The sequence below is a fragment of the Tenrec ecaudatus genome, chromosome 10, assembly GCF_050624435.1.
Source record: "Tenrec ecaudatus isolate mTenEca1 chromosome 10, mTenEca1.hap1, whole genome shotgun sequence".
NCBI lineage: Eukaryota > Metazoa > Chordata > Mammalia > Afrosoricida > Tenrecidae > Tenrec > Tenrec ecaudatus.
Genome location: NC_134539.1, coordinates 80,683,950 through 80,699,421, shown reverse-complemented (window position 1 = coordinate 80,699,421; position 15,472 = coordinate 80,683,950). Strand labels below are relative to the sequence as shown.

The 15,472-nt window shown below is 58.2% G+C and overlaps 1 protein-coding gene across 2 annotated transcripts in view; it reads left to right on the top strand.

Moving 5' to 3' along the window:
• MVB12B (multivesicular body subunit 12B) overlaps positions 1–11,741 on the top strand; it is a 174,692-nt gene extending 162,951 nt beyond the window's left edge. Inside the window, exon 9 of one of the 2 annotated variants that reach the window (XM_075560772.1) lies at positions 10,155–11,741. In XM_075560772.1, the coding sequence (XP_075416887.1) occupies positions 10,155–10,241 (87 nt within the window). In that variant the 3' untranslated portion in view covers positions 10,242–11,741. The remainder of the gene's footprint in view (positions 1–10,154) is intronic. The other variant, XM_075560771.1, reaches the window with a different exon arrangement.
• The last annotated feature ends 3,731 nt before the right edge of the window (positions 11,742–15,472 follow it).

The window sequence follows — 15,472 nt, the reverse complement described above, 5'->3', positions numbered from 1 at the left end:
TGACTTAAGCACGCTGTTGTAAAAATATGACTGTCTTCCAGCCAGTTAGCTGAGTAGTTTTCCTCCACATTTCCCGGCAGACAAGAGAGTGCCCCACTGGTGTCCCCTCCATCCATCCCTGCAGCCTTGTTTGGGGCTGCTGCTTTCCGTGTGGCTTGAGTTTCTTCCCTCAGTACCATTGATCCTTGCTCGAATGTTCCCTCCTGACATGGTAGAATGTCAACTGGTTCATCTGGGCACCGGGACTCTGTATTCTTGACATCCTCTGCTGATGCTTCCTGCATCGTTCAATTTTTTGCCCCTAGAATCTCTCAGTATTGCAACTTGAGGCTTGAGATTTTTCCTGCGTTATTTCCGTTTAAGGAATGTTCTTTCTTTTTGGTTTTCGAATTTCTAAAGCTGCCTTTTGGAATTTTCTGTTCAACTCTGACTTCATTATGTCTTCCAGTGGCCTTCGCCACTCTGGTGAAGAGCAAATGTCAGAGTCTCTTCTGACATCCACTTTGATGTTTTCGCTCTTTCCTGTCTGTTTAGTTAACTCTGCTTTCTTCATGAATGATGTTCGTGCTGTCCTCCCACGGCTCTTCATGTCTCTGTCCTAAGTAGTCAATGTGTCAAATCTGTTCTCAAAAGTCAGGTGGGAGAGACCCGGGGTCTTAATTTTGGCTCTATTGGATTTGTTTTATTTTCGTCAGCTTCAACCTGACTTTACCAATGAGCCGCTGGTGGTCTGTCCCAGGCTCAGCCCCTGGCTTGATTTAAGCTGCTGCTACTAAGCTTCTTGGTCATCTCTTCTCACTGAAGTGGTCAGCTTGATTTCTGTGTATTCCACCTGGGGAAGCCCATCGGTGTCGTCACTGTTTATGTTGTTTAAAAAAATACCAAAACAAAGCATTTCCCATGAAGAAGTCACTGGTCTTGCAAAAGTCTGTCATGCAATCTCCAGCTTCATTTCTACCGCCAAGAGCATATTTTCCACCTACTGCCCTTTCTTCTTTGCTTCTGTCTGTTGCATTCCAGTTGGCAATAATTGTCAAGCATTTGGAGTGCATGTCGATCAATTTCCACGGGAGGCGTTGGTAGAAATCTTCGATTCATTCTTCGCTGGCTTTGCTGGTTAGCGCATGAATTTGAATAACAGTTGTATTAACGGAATCCCCTTGCAGGCAGGCAGATGTAATCCTATCACAGACAGCACGGTACTTCGAGATACATCTTGAGATGTCCTTCTGAAGATGAACCCAATGCCATTCCTCTTGCCTTTGTCATTCCCAGCCTCACAACAGGACTTTCTAATTCAAAGTGGCCGACACAAGTCCCTTTCAGCGCGCCAGCACATAGGTTATCGGGTTTTTTTCTCCTTTGCCCATGAAACTTTATTTTTTAAAATCATTTTTATTGGGGGCTCTTACAGCTCTTCTAACATTCCATACACCAATTTTTGAAGCATATTTGTCCATATGTTGCCATCATCATTTTCTGAACTTTTACTTTCTATTTGAGCCCTTGGTATCAGCTCTCCTGTTTTCCCTGCCCCCTCCTACCTTCGTGACCCCTTGATAACTTATAAATTATTATTGTTTTCATGTCGGACACTGACCACTGCCTCCCTTCACCCATGTTTCTCTTGTTATTCCCCTTGGGTCGGGGTGGGGAGGGGCGTCTAAGAATTATGCATCGATCATTGCTGTGGGTTTCCCTGGGATATCGATCTCTATGCATTCCGCTTCAGTTTTGCAGACTTCCAATTTTCCTGGATTCATTCTTCCTACATTCCAACTTCCGATGATTAGCAGATGTTTCAGCTGTTTCTCCTGACCTTGCGTCTCCTGCCCCCACAGCAAGTGGAAGCCCCGCAGGCTTTGCCCCCACAGGTTTCCCGCTTCACGCCATCGTGGTTGGCCTGTGCCCTGAGGGACTCCTCCTCTGGCGCGCTCTCTGGCAGTGTCCCGCCGATATTCATTGGCCCTTCAGCATCTGACAAGATTCCAGTGCCGTTCATAGCGTTTCCGGTGGCTCCAAGGCGGCCAGTCTATTCCACCTTCGTTGGCTTTTCTTAATCTGGAAGCTCTGCTAGAACCTGTCCACCTTGGGTGGCCCTGCTGCTGTTTGCAAAGACTAGTGACAGCACCCAGCATCGCAGCACACGCAGATTGCCACAGTAAGACAACCTGACAGGACACTATGGGCTCTGAGCCCAAGGGAGGGAGGAACATGTCCCCAAACAAGTGCCCCTTTAGCTGGGCCTTAAAGGACAAATAGGCTATTGCCACTCAAGGGAGCAAGACTGTTGTAGGCCAAGGGAACGGTGCATGGGAAGGCACAAAGGTGTGAATGGCCCGGAACACTGGAGAAGTGTGTGGGGTGGGGAGTAGATTAGACAATGCAGTGGGGAAGGTCTTCCTTTCTGGCTCTGGATCCGAGGTGCCCTGTGAGCGGGGAGAAGGAGGGGCTTTCAGGTGCTGAGCAGGGAGACAGGCAGCTCCCTCGGGACATTAGGTGGCCCTTGAGGCAGCACCTGCAGCATCACCATCTCCTGGTGGCCGTCCTGGCCAGAAGCAGGAAACCTCTGCCGTTTCCAGCCCAGGAGGTAGAGGAGAGAGGAAGGTGGGTGTTCAAGGGAGTGATGGAAACTCTTGATACCGTTTCCAGGGCCCCCTCCATGCCGGGCTGCATCCTGGCATTGGTGTCACACTGTGGAGACGTGGCCCAGACAGACATGGTTCCTGAAGTGCATGAGCTTGTGGGGCCGATGGGGGGGCCCAGAGAGGCTCGGGGGTTACAGCTCCTGAGCCCAGTGGGAAAGCCAAGTGGAAACAGAGATGAGGCTCGCAGGATTCTCGCCCGCCAACCCCACTGTGGGGGTGACAGGCAGTGTGGAAGGAGTGAAAGGAGCTGACACAGAGCCACCTGGCATCCCAGCTGTGCCCCGGGCTCCTGGGCTCTGAAACCAGTTTGCTCGCTTGTGCTGGGGAGGTGTCGTGGGGGACCCAGGCAGCGTACTGTCCCCACTGTGGAGACCGGCAACTCTGGCGACTCCTTCCCCCATGCTCCCCACCCCTGCCCAGCTCACCAACCTCGTTAAATGAGGGGTCGGCTGCTGTGTTATGCGAGGAGGGTGGGCCTGGCTCCCATGAGTGGTGCCCAGGCTGGCTGAGAAGACCCTCTCTCTCGGAAGGCACCCTCGGGCTGCCTGCCTTTCATCTGGATCCCCAGGTGCCCCTGGGGTTGTGCCATCCAGGTATGCAAATAGGACCACACAGCCTCACATGCCTCCAGCCTACTGTCCCCACTGGCCCTCAGTCCCCCAACCCGACTGTGGGACACGCTCAGCTTCCTCTGGGGGGCGCCTGCCCACGAGGACTTGAAGTAGGATGTCTGGGGAGGAGCTGAGGATCTGTCTTACAATCCCCCCACTGTGGCCCTTTGTGGTAGACGCTGTCCCACCTCTCCCTGCATGCCCAGGGGCTGGCTGCTGCCAGGCTTCTGGAGACGGAAGAGCAGGACACAGAGCCTGACTCCGGGTGGGGGGGCGGATACATCCTGGAGCAGAAGTTCTCGGCCTGCTGAGTCATCACCAACCCAGAGACCCAGAGCAGCATTGCAGTTGGTGGGGGGGGGGCGGCACATGCTCTGGAGCACCAAGCAGGCCAGGGGCTACTGGGCAGAAGCAGCAGGACTTGTGGAGGTTCCTTTGAAAACACTCACCCCCCACCCCTTCTAACCACCAGGCCCGGCTCACTGCCCACCCTTGGGACCCTCCAAAACTTCCCAAGCCCCTCTTTAATATTCACCCGCCCCCGTGCTTGACTGCTCCTCCTGACCTATAGAAACAAACAAACAAGTAAATCCCTTGTCGTCAGTTTAATTCTGACTGAAGCTCCATAGGATTTCTGAGACTGTAAATCTTTACCTGAGCTCAGAGCCTCCTCTTTCTCCCAAGATGCAGCCTGTGGGTTGGAACCACTGGCCTTGTGGGTAGCAGGCTAATGCTTAACCCACTGCATGACTACGGCACCTTCCTTGGCCTCTAGTGAGCCTTGTCTACCAGCTTGGGCCCGACCTCTGAGACCCCACGCACTGCCCTCTGGAAGACTCTTCTCAGGTGCAGACTCCCACGATCGATGGGAGGGCCAGGCAGTGTTCACTCAGCTCCCAGCTGTCCAGTTCCCAACTGTCTGTCTGACCCCAGTTCTGCAGTGCACTGTGTCATTGTGAGAGAATCAACCTGATGACATTGGTCTTGGTTTCTGGGGTGCAGACAATTGTCCCGGTGTCCCTTTCCAAGCCCGAGCTGAGCCCACACCTCTGTGGCCTAGTCCAGCCCCACTCCACTCAGCCTGTGACCTTGGCGAGCCAGCTTTCCCCTGGTCTTCTGTCCTCTGCAGAATGACAGTTCCCTGCCAGCCCTTCTCTGGAGCCTCTGATTGGCTCAATGGTCACTAGACACAGAGCTTTAAAATCAGAAGCATGTGCCTACCTTATTTACCCTCTAATACAAAACCCGCTGCCGTCGAGTCAATTCTGACCCATAACAACCCTGTGGGACAGAGTAGAACAGCCCCTGTGTGTGTGGGAGGCTGTAGAGCTTCACAGGGGTAGAGCACCGCCTCGTTTCTCGCCCTCGGAGCAGCTGGCAGTTTCAAAGGGCTGACTGTGCGGTTACCAGCCCAATGTGTAACCCTCCACCACCAGGGCTCCACCATGCGTGACGTCACTTCAAACAGCATGTTTAACCGTATCTCTGTCATCAGTGGATGGCTGTACACAAGTTCTCCCTGTAATAATCCGCGTCTTATTCTATTCGGGTGCCTTCAAAAAACGATAGAAATGAACGTCCGGTCAAAAGAATGGCCTCTGAGGGGTTCCGCTCAAACAAGTTCTCTGCCACGGCGACCCTGCGGGACAGAGTGGGCCTGCCCCATCTGTAGATTTTTACAGGAGCAGACAGCTTGTCTTCCTCCCTCAGAGCAGAACCCCCAACCTGAGGGTAACAGCTCAGCACCCACCCCACGTAGCCACCAGGGGCTTCAGAGTCTGGATTTGAATTCCCCAAGGGAGTCACGGGTCATTCCGTTGCTCCCCAACGGCTTTGAAGCTCCTTTCGTAGTTAGTGAAAGCTTGCCAATCAGACAGTGATTCTCCACGCTGCTGAAGCACTGAAATCACCTGAGAGGCTTTGCAAACTAGCTAATGGCCGCCACCCCGGTGCCACTGAAACACCAGCCACCTCGCGGGTGGGACACGGGCATCACCGAGTTCGGTTAACCAGGCTCCCTGGACTGGCAGGCCACGCTCCGGGTTTCAAGGGGCCTTCACAGAAATGGCCGTGGCTGCTTCTTGGCAGACCAGGCAGAGTCCGTGGCTCCCTTTCGACCCACAGGGCTGCGTGTGTCTCCGAAGGACCGGAAGCCGGCCTAATCATGCAGAAAGCCTTTGACGGCCTGCTCTCAACACTCAGGTGTGAGACACACCGGGCGCTGCTGCAAACCACCAGCAGCAGCGCCTCCCACCCTAAGCAAAGCCCCTGACAATGAAGTCTCTTTCCTGCTGCGGCCTGGGGCTTCCAAGGGGCTGCAGTGGTGACCAGTGCCCACCAGAGGGCGCCCTGGCACAGCGCTGCTCAGCCGGGCTCAGCTCTGGGAAGTGAAACCCAAATGCTTTTTAATTGAAAAAATTTTTAATTCAAAAAGGATTTGCTGTTTGTACTCGAGTGCGGGTTTTCCTTATTCGGGAGTCTAATGTCTTGAGTAAACAGATATCTGGACCCAAATCCACCTTCAAAGGCACTGACTGTTTGCCCAAGGGGGTGAGAGGACGGTCCAGAAGCAGCCGAGTCCCTTGGGCAAACACTTCAGGGACAAGCAATCGCCTGCAGAGGACGGCATCTGTGGGAAGGGTGAGCCTCGGCCTAAGGGGGATTATGTCGGGGGACACAGATGGAAATTGCATGTGAGGAGTTAGGGGAGACAAAAGGCGGGCCCAGTGCCTTGCTCCAGCCTCCCGAGAACCTAAGGAGAAAAAGCCCCAAGAAAGCAGCGCACACTGGGTCAGGGGTGGGCCTGGTCTCCACAGCCCTGGGGTGCTTGGGCGGCCACAGGGGAAGGCAAACGTGTTCGCAGCTTCTCCCCACCCACCCCCTCTGACCCAAGTCCAAGAAGAACAGGAATTGAGCAGGTCATCCTTGAAGGCCTGGAGACTCCCCATCCCTGCAGGTGCCCGGTCCCAGCACCTGCCCACAAAAACTCTTGTCTCCACGCCTCACTGAGGCACGTTAGCTCCAGCAGCTCGCTGCCTGCCCAGCCTCACCTTACACCCGACTCCCACCCAAAAGCCCAGTGTCCTCTTCTAGAGCCACCCTGTAGCAGAGGTGACCACAGCTGAGAGCTGCCCCCCATACTGGGCACCACCACAGTTGGCAGTCAACACTGGCTTTTTCCCCCACTCTGAGGAGTTGCTGGGCCCTGGCTGACTTCCCAGGTGTCCCACACATCTAGTATGGAGCTCCCCAGCCCCCATCTCCAAAGCCCGTTGCCCAGCCTGCTTCCCTACCAGGGCCCCAATCTCCTTTCTCCCCCCATCAGCGCCCTGATCCCACTTTCATGTGGTCTCTTGACTGCTCTCGGCCAATGTCCACATTCCTCCGCTGGTCCTGAGGGAAAATGCAGAGCCTCAGTCCCTTCCACATACCCCCAACACCCGAGCTGCCAGGCCAGTCACCCCCAGGCCCCCAGGACTGGTGTTCCCGTCAGAGGCAGAGCAGCACCTTTTGCCCTGGCTGTCGCCCCTGAAGAGCAGCCCCATGACCCTCACCAGGCCCACATTGCCACCACTCTCCAACTCCCACCCCAGAACCGCCCCTGCCGCTGTCTCCAGGTGTTTGGGGTGCTCAGGCCCAGGGTCTCTGCTGTCTCCCAGGGCCACCTCCTCGCCATCCTTGGACCACACCGCACAGTCGCCCCCTTCCTCCTGTCTTGTGATCCTGTGTGCTTCTCCTGATCCCTCACCCCCTGGGCTCTCGTGGTGGTTGATGGTCTAACTACCCTTTCAGTTGTTGCCATGCATACAGGGGACCTCTGCTGTTCTTCTGGTTATAGAGTATGCTGGGCCCTACCCGCCCCTCCCACCCCCACCCCCTGCCACCTCCCACACCCTCCCGTCCCCAGCCTACCACCCCTGCCCTGGCTTCTGGAACCCACGGTGCACCCCCAGTGAGCTTTGTGGCACAGTCTGGAGAGCCTCCTCCTCCTCCAAGGGGCTTTGGCTCTTGGCTGGGGGTGGGGGAGGGGAAGACGGGGGTGGGGGGGTGGGGGGATGGAATGATGGAGCGCTGGGCGGAGAAAAGGAATTTCGAGTGGGGAAAGGCCTCAGCTTTGCTATTGTGAGTGGTACCCTCCCCCCAAGCAAGGCTGAAAGCCAGTGATCAGCAAGATCACACACACACACACTCACAGCTGTGTGCCTGGTCAGGCCCGTCTGCTCTCAGAGCCCGCTCTCTGGGTGCCTCTGCGCTGCTGGCCTCTGTTCTGTTGCTCAGTCACGCTCCCCTTCTGCCCAAGAGGCCGCTTCTCCAGCTGCTCGTTGCCAGCCAGTGAGGCCTGGGCAGCGGGCTGCATGGGTCCCTGCCCCAGCCAGCGTGCGGAAAGCCTAGGAGGGAGCGCATTTGCCCCTAACCTGCCTGCACATACCCAGGTAGCCACGAGGTGGCAGCATTGCCCCAGGCTTTGCCCAGATCTCTCGGTCTGGCTCCACGTGACAAATTCATTGAGTGAGTGCTTGATGCCAGGGGGAGAATCATCCCCACCTCCCACCAGAAGTAAAGACCACCATCTCGTTCTAGAATTCACTCGGGTTCAGAGGAAGAAAGGCCTGCTGAAGATCACCCAGGGACATCAAGCCCTTCCCCTTCTCACAGACAACTCAGATGCCACCCAGGGGCACCTGGAGCCAGCGTCCTCCCTCCCCCTGCCCAACACCCCCTGGCCCTGCACCTCCAGTGTGTGCAGGACAGGACCCCATGAGGCTGCCCACCCCACTGCTCACACACAGATGGGCCATTCAGGAGCCCAGCAGAGGACAGTCTGTCTGTCCCAGGTCTGCCCTGGGGACTCTCAGGGAGGTAGGCAGGCTGTAGCACTGGGCATGGACAGTCTGCTGTCTGGCCCCTGCTCTCGCCTGCCTCGTTAGGAGAACAACCCATGGGAAACCCCAGCTTCCCTGCCCCCTCTAATGGCATGGAGGCCCTGTTCTGGGCCCTGGCTGCTCAGCATGGCTCCCCTGCTCACCTTGCCCACTCCTGCCTGTAACCCACAGCTCACTTGGGGTGGCCAAGAGGAGCCTCCAGGGAGGAGGTGGGCAGAACACCCACAGCCGCCCTGTGGGTGGGTTCCTGAGATACCCCTGTCTCCTGGTGCCAGCCTGCTGGCAGGCGTGGGGCTGCCCCTCTGAGAGGGCCTCGTGTGGTAGCAGAGGTGGGCAGGGACAGCTCCACCACCGTCTCTTTCATGTGTGGATGCCCTGGGACACGTGTTTCTGTTTGGTTTCATGTTTTGCTGGGAATTGGGTGGCCGTGTATAGAGCAGCTTGTCAGATTTGTGTTCAGCAGTTCCTACATCATCTTGTGTGTCTGTCGTAATCCCCTCCACGAACCATCACTTACTTACCCCTCTGCCTCTCTGTGCCCTCTTTCCAGCCTCCTCTCTCCTAACCCTGCTGAGTTTGTCCTGGGGCAGCGTTGCCCCTTTGATCTTAATGGCTGGTGCATTAAGAGGTGCATCTACCTCTGTTATTTGGTCCTCTTATTGTGTGGCTGACATCTGAGCTACCTGGGGGAGTGTGCCTGTGTAGTTCTAGCCCTGAGGGATGAGTGAGGATCATAGTCTTTCTTGAGGAGATGGGGGGAGGGGGGTAAGATGTTCTACCAGTCTCTGTCTGACCAGCCAAGCCAGCCTGGTCTCTTTTAGGATTTTGAGTTCCGTCCCCATCTTCCCCCCACTCGGTGCAGGACCTTCTAATGTGCTGCTTCTCCGAGCAGTTGGTGGTGGTAGCCAGGCACCATCTAGTTCATCTGGTCTCAGGGTGGTGGAGACTGTTGCTTGGTGATCTGTTGGTCCTGTGGACTCACTGTGTCCACAGGCCTTTTGACTAGCATCACTCTTCTTCGGGCAGGGCACACCAGTAGGTCACAGAACCTCAGATGGCCAGTCCTGAGTTTCTGAGCCCCAGTGGCCAGTCACCAAAGCCAGATGTAACACAGACACTGTCTCAGAATGATGTCCTGGTGTCTTCTGAGACTGTGAGCCCACCCGGTTCTTCCCGTTGCTTTAGAAGTGTGAAGACCATGCGCCTGATCCAAGCCCCCCCCCCTCCTCAAACCCTGTAACCATGGGGCTTCTTTGGTAGGGAGCCCACCCAGGCCATTTCTCACACACCTCCAGCCTCCAGGCCCTCTGTGCCAGGGCTAGCCGTACCTCACTGGTGCCCGCACCCACTCTTTGGCCGGGAATGCACCTGCCCACACTGGGTGGTAAGATCCCACCTGACCACCCAGAAAAATCACAGCCGCACTCCCCCCAACACACACACACACCGCCACCGCCACCACCATCCCAGTGCCTGCCCCTTCTCTGCATCCCTGTTGCACCTGGAGCTGCCTCCTCGGGGTCAGCGTCAGGTGAGCCTGGTTCCTAAGCGCGAGGCTCAGGCTCCTGCTGGGTTCTTGAAGGATAGGGCCGGCCGGGGACAGCTGTTTCATGCTCCTGGCTGTGGTGTGTCTTCAGGGAATCCCAGGTGCCTGCCACAGTCGGTGCCCAAGGAACGCCAAGCCAGCTGGGCCACACCAGGTGACAGAAGGAGAGGGTCCCTTAAGCCTTGTGGCCAAGGCTCAGCTTCAAGCCAGATGAGGGTAGTGCCCCAGAACTGCTGCTTGTTAGCCATGTGATACAGGAGGCTGTTCGTCACGTGCTGGCACCATGGCCTTGGGCATGTGCAGGCACCGTGAGAGATGCCACTGTCCTAGACTCCAGTGCTGGCCCACGCCTCCACACTCACAGTGGCCGCATGAAGGTGGACAGCACCTGTCTCGGCCTGAGGCCTGTTGGGGTCTCTCCAGTCCCCCATGGACTGACTGTGCCTCTGTGTGTCACCCTCCACAGTATGAGTACAGCTTCCGCACGGAGCAGAGCGCTGCTGCCAGGCTCCCGCCCAGCCCCACCCGGTGTCAGCAGATCCCGCAGTCCTGAGGAGCAGCTTACCAGACTACTGAACGTGCCCGGTCGGGGCTGCCTGCGGCCACCGTCCTCCCCACCTGTCCCTGCCCCAGATGGAACCCGCTGGCCCTCCCTCCCACCCCCCGACTGTGGCCTCGTCTGGAAGGCTCTGGACTTTGAAGCAGTCGCGCTCTTCATCATCAGCTTGCCCGACGTGACACCCCAGCCCCTGGGGCCCTGTTCATAACCGCCACTAATCTGCGTGTGCTGTAGTGACCAGCGGCCCCTAACCTGTCTGCGTAATGACCAGTCACCTGGAGATGCCTACCCACTCCCTCCCTTCTGACGCCTCCCCAGGAGACCCCACCAAGATGCTGCTTCCTGGGGTTGACTCTGTACTGGGCCCTGCAGCCACACAGATGGTCCCAGACTCCAGGCTAACCAGGACCAAGCACCCCAAGCTCTCAAGGCAACCCTGGAAGGACACAGTGGGGAGAAATCAGTGGCCCCTGGAGGGGACCAAGCCTACCCTCGGCTCTAAGGAGCCGCCCTGGGGCTGTCATGGGGCAGGAAGCGGTGCTCGCAGACCTCCTCCCTGAGGGCTACTGCCCACGTGCTCTGGTCCCTCCCTGCCCCGGGACTTGACCGCCTATGTGCCAACAGCAGCTCCAACTGCCTCAGCCCGGGCCCTGACCCCTGTGTCCCCAGGGACAGGCCCTCCAGAGCCTGGGGAGAGCACCAGAGTGTGTAGTCACCCCACCTCGGAGGGCACCCCGCCCAGCGGGGCCCTGGTGTTTTGATGGCATCTCTTAACAGGCACGCGTCCCTGTGCAAATGAACAAGGCCCAGCCGACCGGGTCACCACATGTGAGCCAGACTGATGGTCCTACCAGGAAAGTCCACTGAGGTGCCAAGTGGACTCGAGCCCCTAGGCCAGGAGTGGCCACAGCACGCGCCCCAGGCCCCTTTCCACCCTTGGTTGTGCTCTGCACTGTCCCGCTGCTGGGGAGCTGCCTCTAAGCCACCGAGCCTTGGTATCTGAACTCCGGGGGCCCCGATGGCCAGATCCCCCCAGAGGGTGGGGCAGGGGACAGCCAGTGACGCCCCCTCACTCACTCCATGGTTCGGAGCCCCTCTCTGTGGTTCCCATGAGGGCAGAGCCGGCCAGCTGGGCAGCACAGGGGGAGGGCTGGCCGCTTGCTGAGAGGCAGGGCTGTGGTGAAAAATACCTCACGGGGCGCAGCCTCGGCCTCCATGGTCCCGCCTCCTGGCGGCCTGCTGCCCTTCCTTCTGGCCAATGTGCTGGGTCCAGCCGAGACTCGGCACCCCCCACACCCCCCGAGTTCTGGGTGCTCAGAAGCAGCCTTCCCTGAGGATGAATATCTGGGGCGGGCCTCTCTGCTCCATGAGGAGTTAAAATCTCCAAAACCCATGGGTTGGGCTCGCAGAGACCCAGAGGCCACCCGGTGGCGGTGGGTGTGGGTTGGCTTGGGGGCACCCCTGGTTACACACTCAGCCACTGACGGGGACGGGGGGGGGGGGGGGGACGGGCTGGCTGTGCAAACACACCTGGGAATCAGGGCCTGGCAGCCTGACTTCAGGAAAGGTCGCAGTCCTGGGACCCTACGAGGACAGTTCTCCCCTGACCCGCAGTTGCCCTGTGTCGGGTCAGCTTGGCAGCAGTGAGTGCTGGGACTGGGCTTGGTGGGCAGGGCCGCTCGGGAGCCATGTTCCCTGTTGCTTTTTGGATGGGGATGGTTGGTCCAGAGCCAGGTGATGGTGAGGGAGAAAAAATGGTATCCGGCCAGCGGGGAGCAGGCCTCTGGTCACCCCTGCTAGCTCATGCCCTGTGTCTGTCACACGGGGGGGGGGGGGGGGACCCTCAGCAGTTTGGACGGGCCCAGAAGGTTCAACAGTAATGACCTTGTCAGTGAGCACGGAGGTGCATGTTGCAGTTGGATGGGGTAGGGGGTGGGGCCGCGGGAGCGGAGGCCTGCTCTCATGTGAGCCTTGATTACAGACTAGCCCCCACAGGCCATGTTCATCCTGCTCAGACCCCTAAAAAGGGCAGTCGAGCATGGGTAGCTCACTGGGGCGAGGTCCTCCGTAGCATGACAGAATTAGCTGAAGTGCAACCTTGACTGTGAACGTGGTAGTCAGTGGCAGCTTCCCACGGTGAGCAGCGCCGTGTTGGGGACTCACTGGTGTCTGTGGTAGAGTTTAGGCTGCTCCCAACCCTGCGTTTGTCTACCTCGGGAGAGGAGCAATGTGGGGCGTGTGTGCCTGCGCATGTGTGCGCACCCACCCATTGGTGCCAGGCCGCACTCTGCAGGACTCCAGTCCAGTGATCCCTGGAGCCTCGGCTCACACAAGGAATTTGTGAGACTTCTTCTTTGGGAAAGTGTTTTTCTTCTCAGACTGGTCCACGGTGGGGAGGGAAGGGCAGGGTTTTCTGGGAAGTGTGAAGACATTGGCCTTGCCCTTGGATCCCCGTGTTCCCAGCAGGCTCCCCTGTCCAGAGCCCTTCCCCCACCCTGCCCTGCAGAGAAGACTGGAACCTTACCTGGTGCCCCTACTTCCCCTCAGCAAAGCCAACACACCTCTCCCGGGGCCTTGAGCCTGGCCCAGAGGAGCAGAGCAGGGGCAATCACTCCAGTCCACTGGCAAGCCCAGAATAGAGCCTCTGCCCCGTCCCAAATCCACGAACCAGGGCCAGCCTCGCTACTTGGAGAGAGGGGAACCCTGGTGGCCAGGGTGAGCAGATGATGGCCAAGGCCATTGGGCACAGCAGAACCAGCAGCCCTGCTTGTCCTCTGTCCCCTTGGAGCAGAAGGGCAGGTGGGATGAAAGAATTGGACTTGTTTTCGGCATGACTCCTGCCGGGCTCGTTAAGCACAGTCTCTCCTGTCAGGCCACCCACCACGTTTTTTAACCCAGTACTGGGTGTTCCTTGCCCTTGTTACAGATGGAGAAACTATGATACAGGGGCCATGGCGCTGGGCTGCCCCTTGGCAAAGAAAGGACTTGACATTCAGCCCAAAGTTTTGTCTGGCCCCAGAGCCCCTGTGACCTTTAGCCCTGTCATCAGCACATACCCACACTGACCCGCTGTTTCCATCCTGGAAGGGGCTTCCTGCCCCTGGGAAGAGGCCTGCTCCAGGCTGGCATTGGGGTACAGCCACAGCCCAATCAGTGATGCTGGGCAGACCACGGGCACCATTCTCCACCAGCAAGAGCTTCAAGCCTGGGGATCCTCAGGTCTAGGGGCTCCCCAAGGTCCTTGGACTGCCCCTTTCCTGGGGGCTCCCAGCAGCCCCTTTGCCTCCCTGAGAATCGGGTGGGCCTGAGTAGGGGGGCAACATGGGCCCATGACAGAGCCACCTAGAGGTGCAGGGCGGCTGAGCTTGTCCACCGAGGGTCACTGCTGACCTTGGCCCTGGAGCCCGGCCCTCGCTCTCGGGGCTCCTTCCTCTGTGAACCATGCGTGCAGCCCCAGGGGCCTAAGGTCCTCATGGTGAGAAGGGGCTTCGGTTGGCCTCACACTGGGAGCGAACCTGGGGTGGAGCGGCCGGCTGTGCGTGCAAGGTGGCCCTTGCTATGTGTATTTATTGGAGGTGACTCATCCGTGGCAAAGGGGAGTTTCATCGTGTGATTGTCTGTATACTTAATATAATTTGTTAAATAAACGTTTGTTTTAACCTCTTTTCCTGTTGACTGCTGTCGTGTCTCAGATATCACCAGAGGTCAGTGTGCCTCCGGGAATGCCCCCAGGCTCTGGCCTCACGGCCACCCCAATCCCAGGGCTGGGCCAGCTGCAGCTCTTGGGAAGCAGGTGGCCACCTCCCGGCCTGTCACCTTCCAGAAAGAGTCATGGGCTTCTCTGTGCCCGTTTAGACAGTTGCTTACCAGCCAGAAGCATGGGGATCACTCTCTGGAAACCGCCTCAGGAAAGCCCCTGGGAGCAGAAAAGCCGGTGACTGTGACAGACATGGATGTGAGACACCCTTTAGCAGGGCTGCCCTCTCTCTGCAGAGATGCTCTTTCATCTCCTCCCGGCAGGGCACACAGGCTGCTGGGTGGAGCAGCAGCCTCTACTGGACTCAGTTCCTTAGCCCCACCCCCCACGCACCCTCCCCGCCAGGATTTGGTCCTCTCGCACCTGCTTGCAAAATGCCACTCCAAATGCAGGGTCAGGAGCCCCAGGGCCCCAGGCTGCTTGGAGCAATGACCAGTCCAGGTGTCACTGTCAAAGCCTCCTTCCTGTGGGGCCTTTGCCTTGGGGGCGGGGAGGCGAGAGATTGCAGTCCAGCCCCTCCGAAGGCGCCCTGGCAGCCCCGCCCCACCCCGCCCAGTTGCTGAGAGCAGTGCCTACCACTCAGGGACCATGAGGGTCCAGATGAGCGTCCTCCCCGCTGGCCCTGCCTCCCTTCCCCAGGCCCAGCCTCTCCCCGCAGGGAGCTCATGGGTCTTTTTCCCACAGGTGAAGAAAGGCGAGCTGGAGGACTTGGAGAATGCCAGCAGGGTGAGGCCAGAGGAACGTGCAGCGTGGAATTTGAAGAGCTGAGTTCAAATCCTGGTTGGGACACTAACTGATCATGTGGCTCTGGACGGGGACTGGCCCCTAGTGCTGTTTGGCTTCAGAATGGGGGTCTTCACACCCCCACCACGGCTTCCCCTGCAAAGGCCCCGTGAGGCGATGTGCCATCTTCCTTCCGAGGCCTGGGGCCCATGTGAGCCTCAAGCATGCAGTACGGAACCCCCCACCCCCACTCTGGAGAAACCCAGGAAGTGCAAAGAGGGCAAGGGCTCTTGACCTTGGAGACCTCTCTTTTTGAGAAAAGCCTCACACTGCCTGGGAAGGCAGGTGGGCCAGGACCACCTTGCAGGGCCCAGGGGTGCCTCAGAGAGACTCTTGGGCTGTGAGGGACCAAACTCCACACATAGTAACCTAAGCCGGGGACACAGGCCCAGAGCATCCCGGGAGTCACCAGGCAGGATACAGCCCGCCTCGGAGGGTTCGCCAGTAGGCATCCCCTCTCCATCTCCTACAGTGCCCTCTCTGCCTCTGTCACATGTCTGCTTGGGCCTCCATCTCTCCAACTCTGGCTCGCAGCTCCTGGTCCCTGCAGACATCGGAAGCTGGTGGGAGGGGGCTCTGTGCACAGTGTCTACTCCCCTGCCCCCCCCCCCCCCCGGTGGGGAGTGGAGCAGATCTTCTCTTCAAAGGTTAGATGCCTGGGACTTAGCTGAAGAGAGGCAAGACA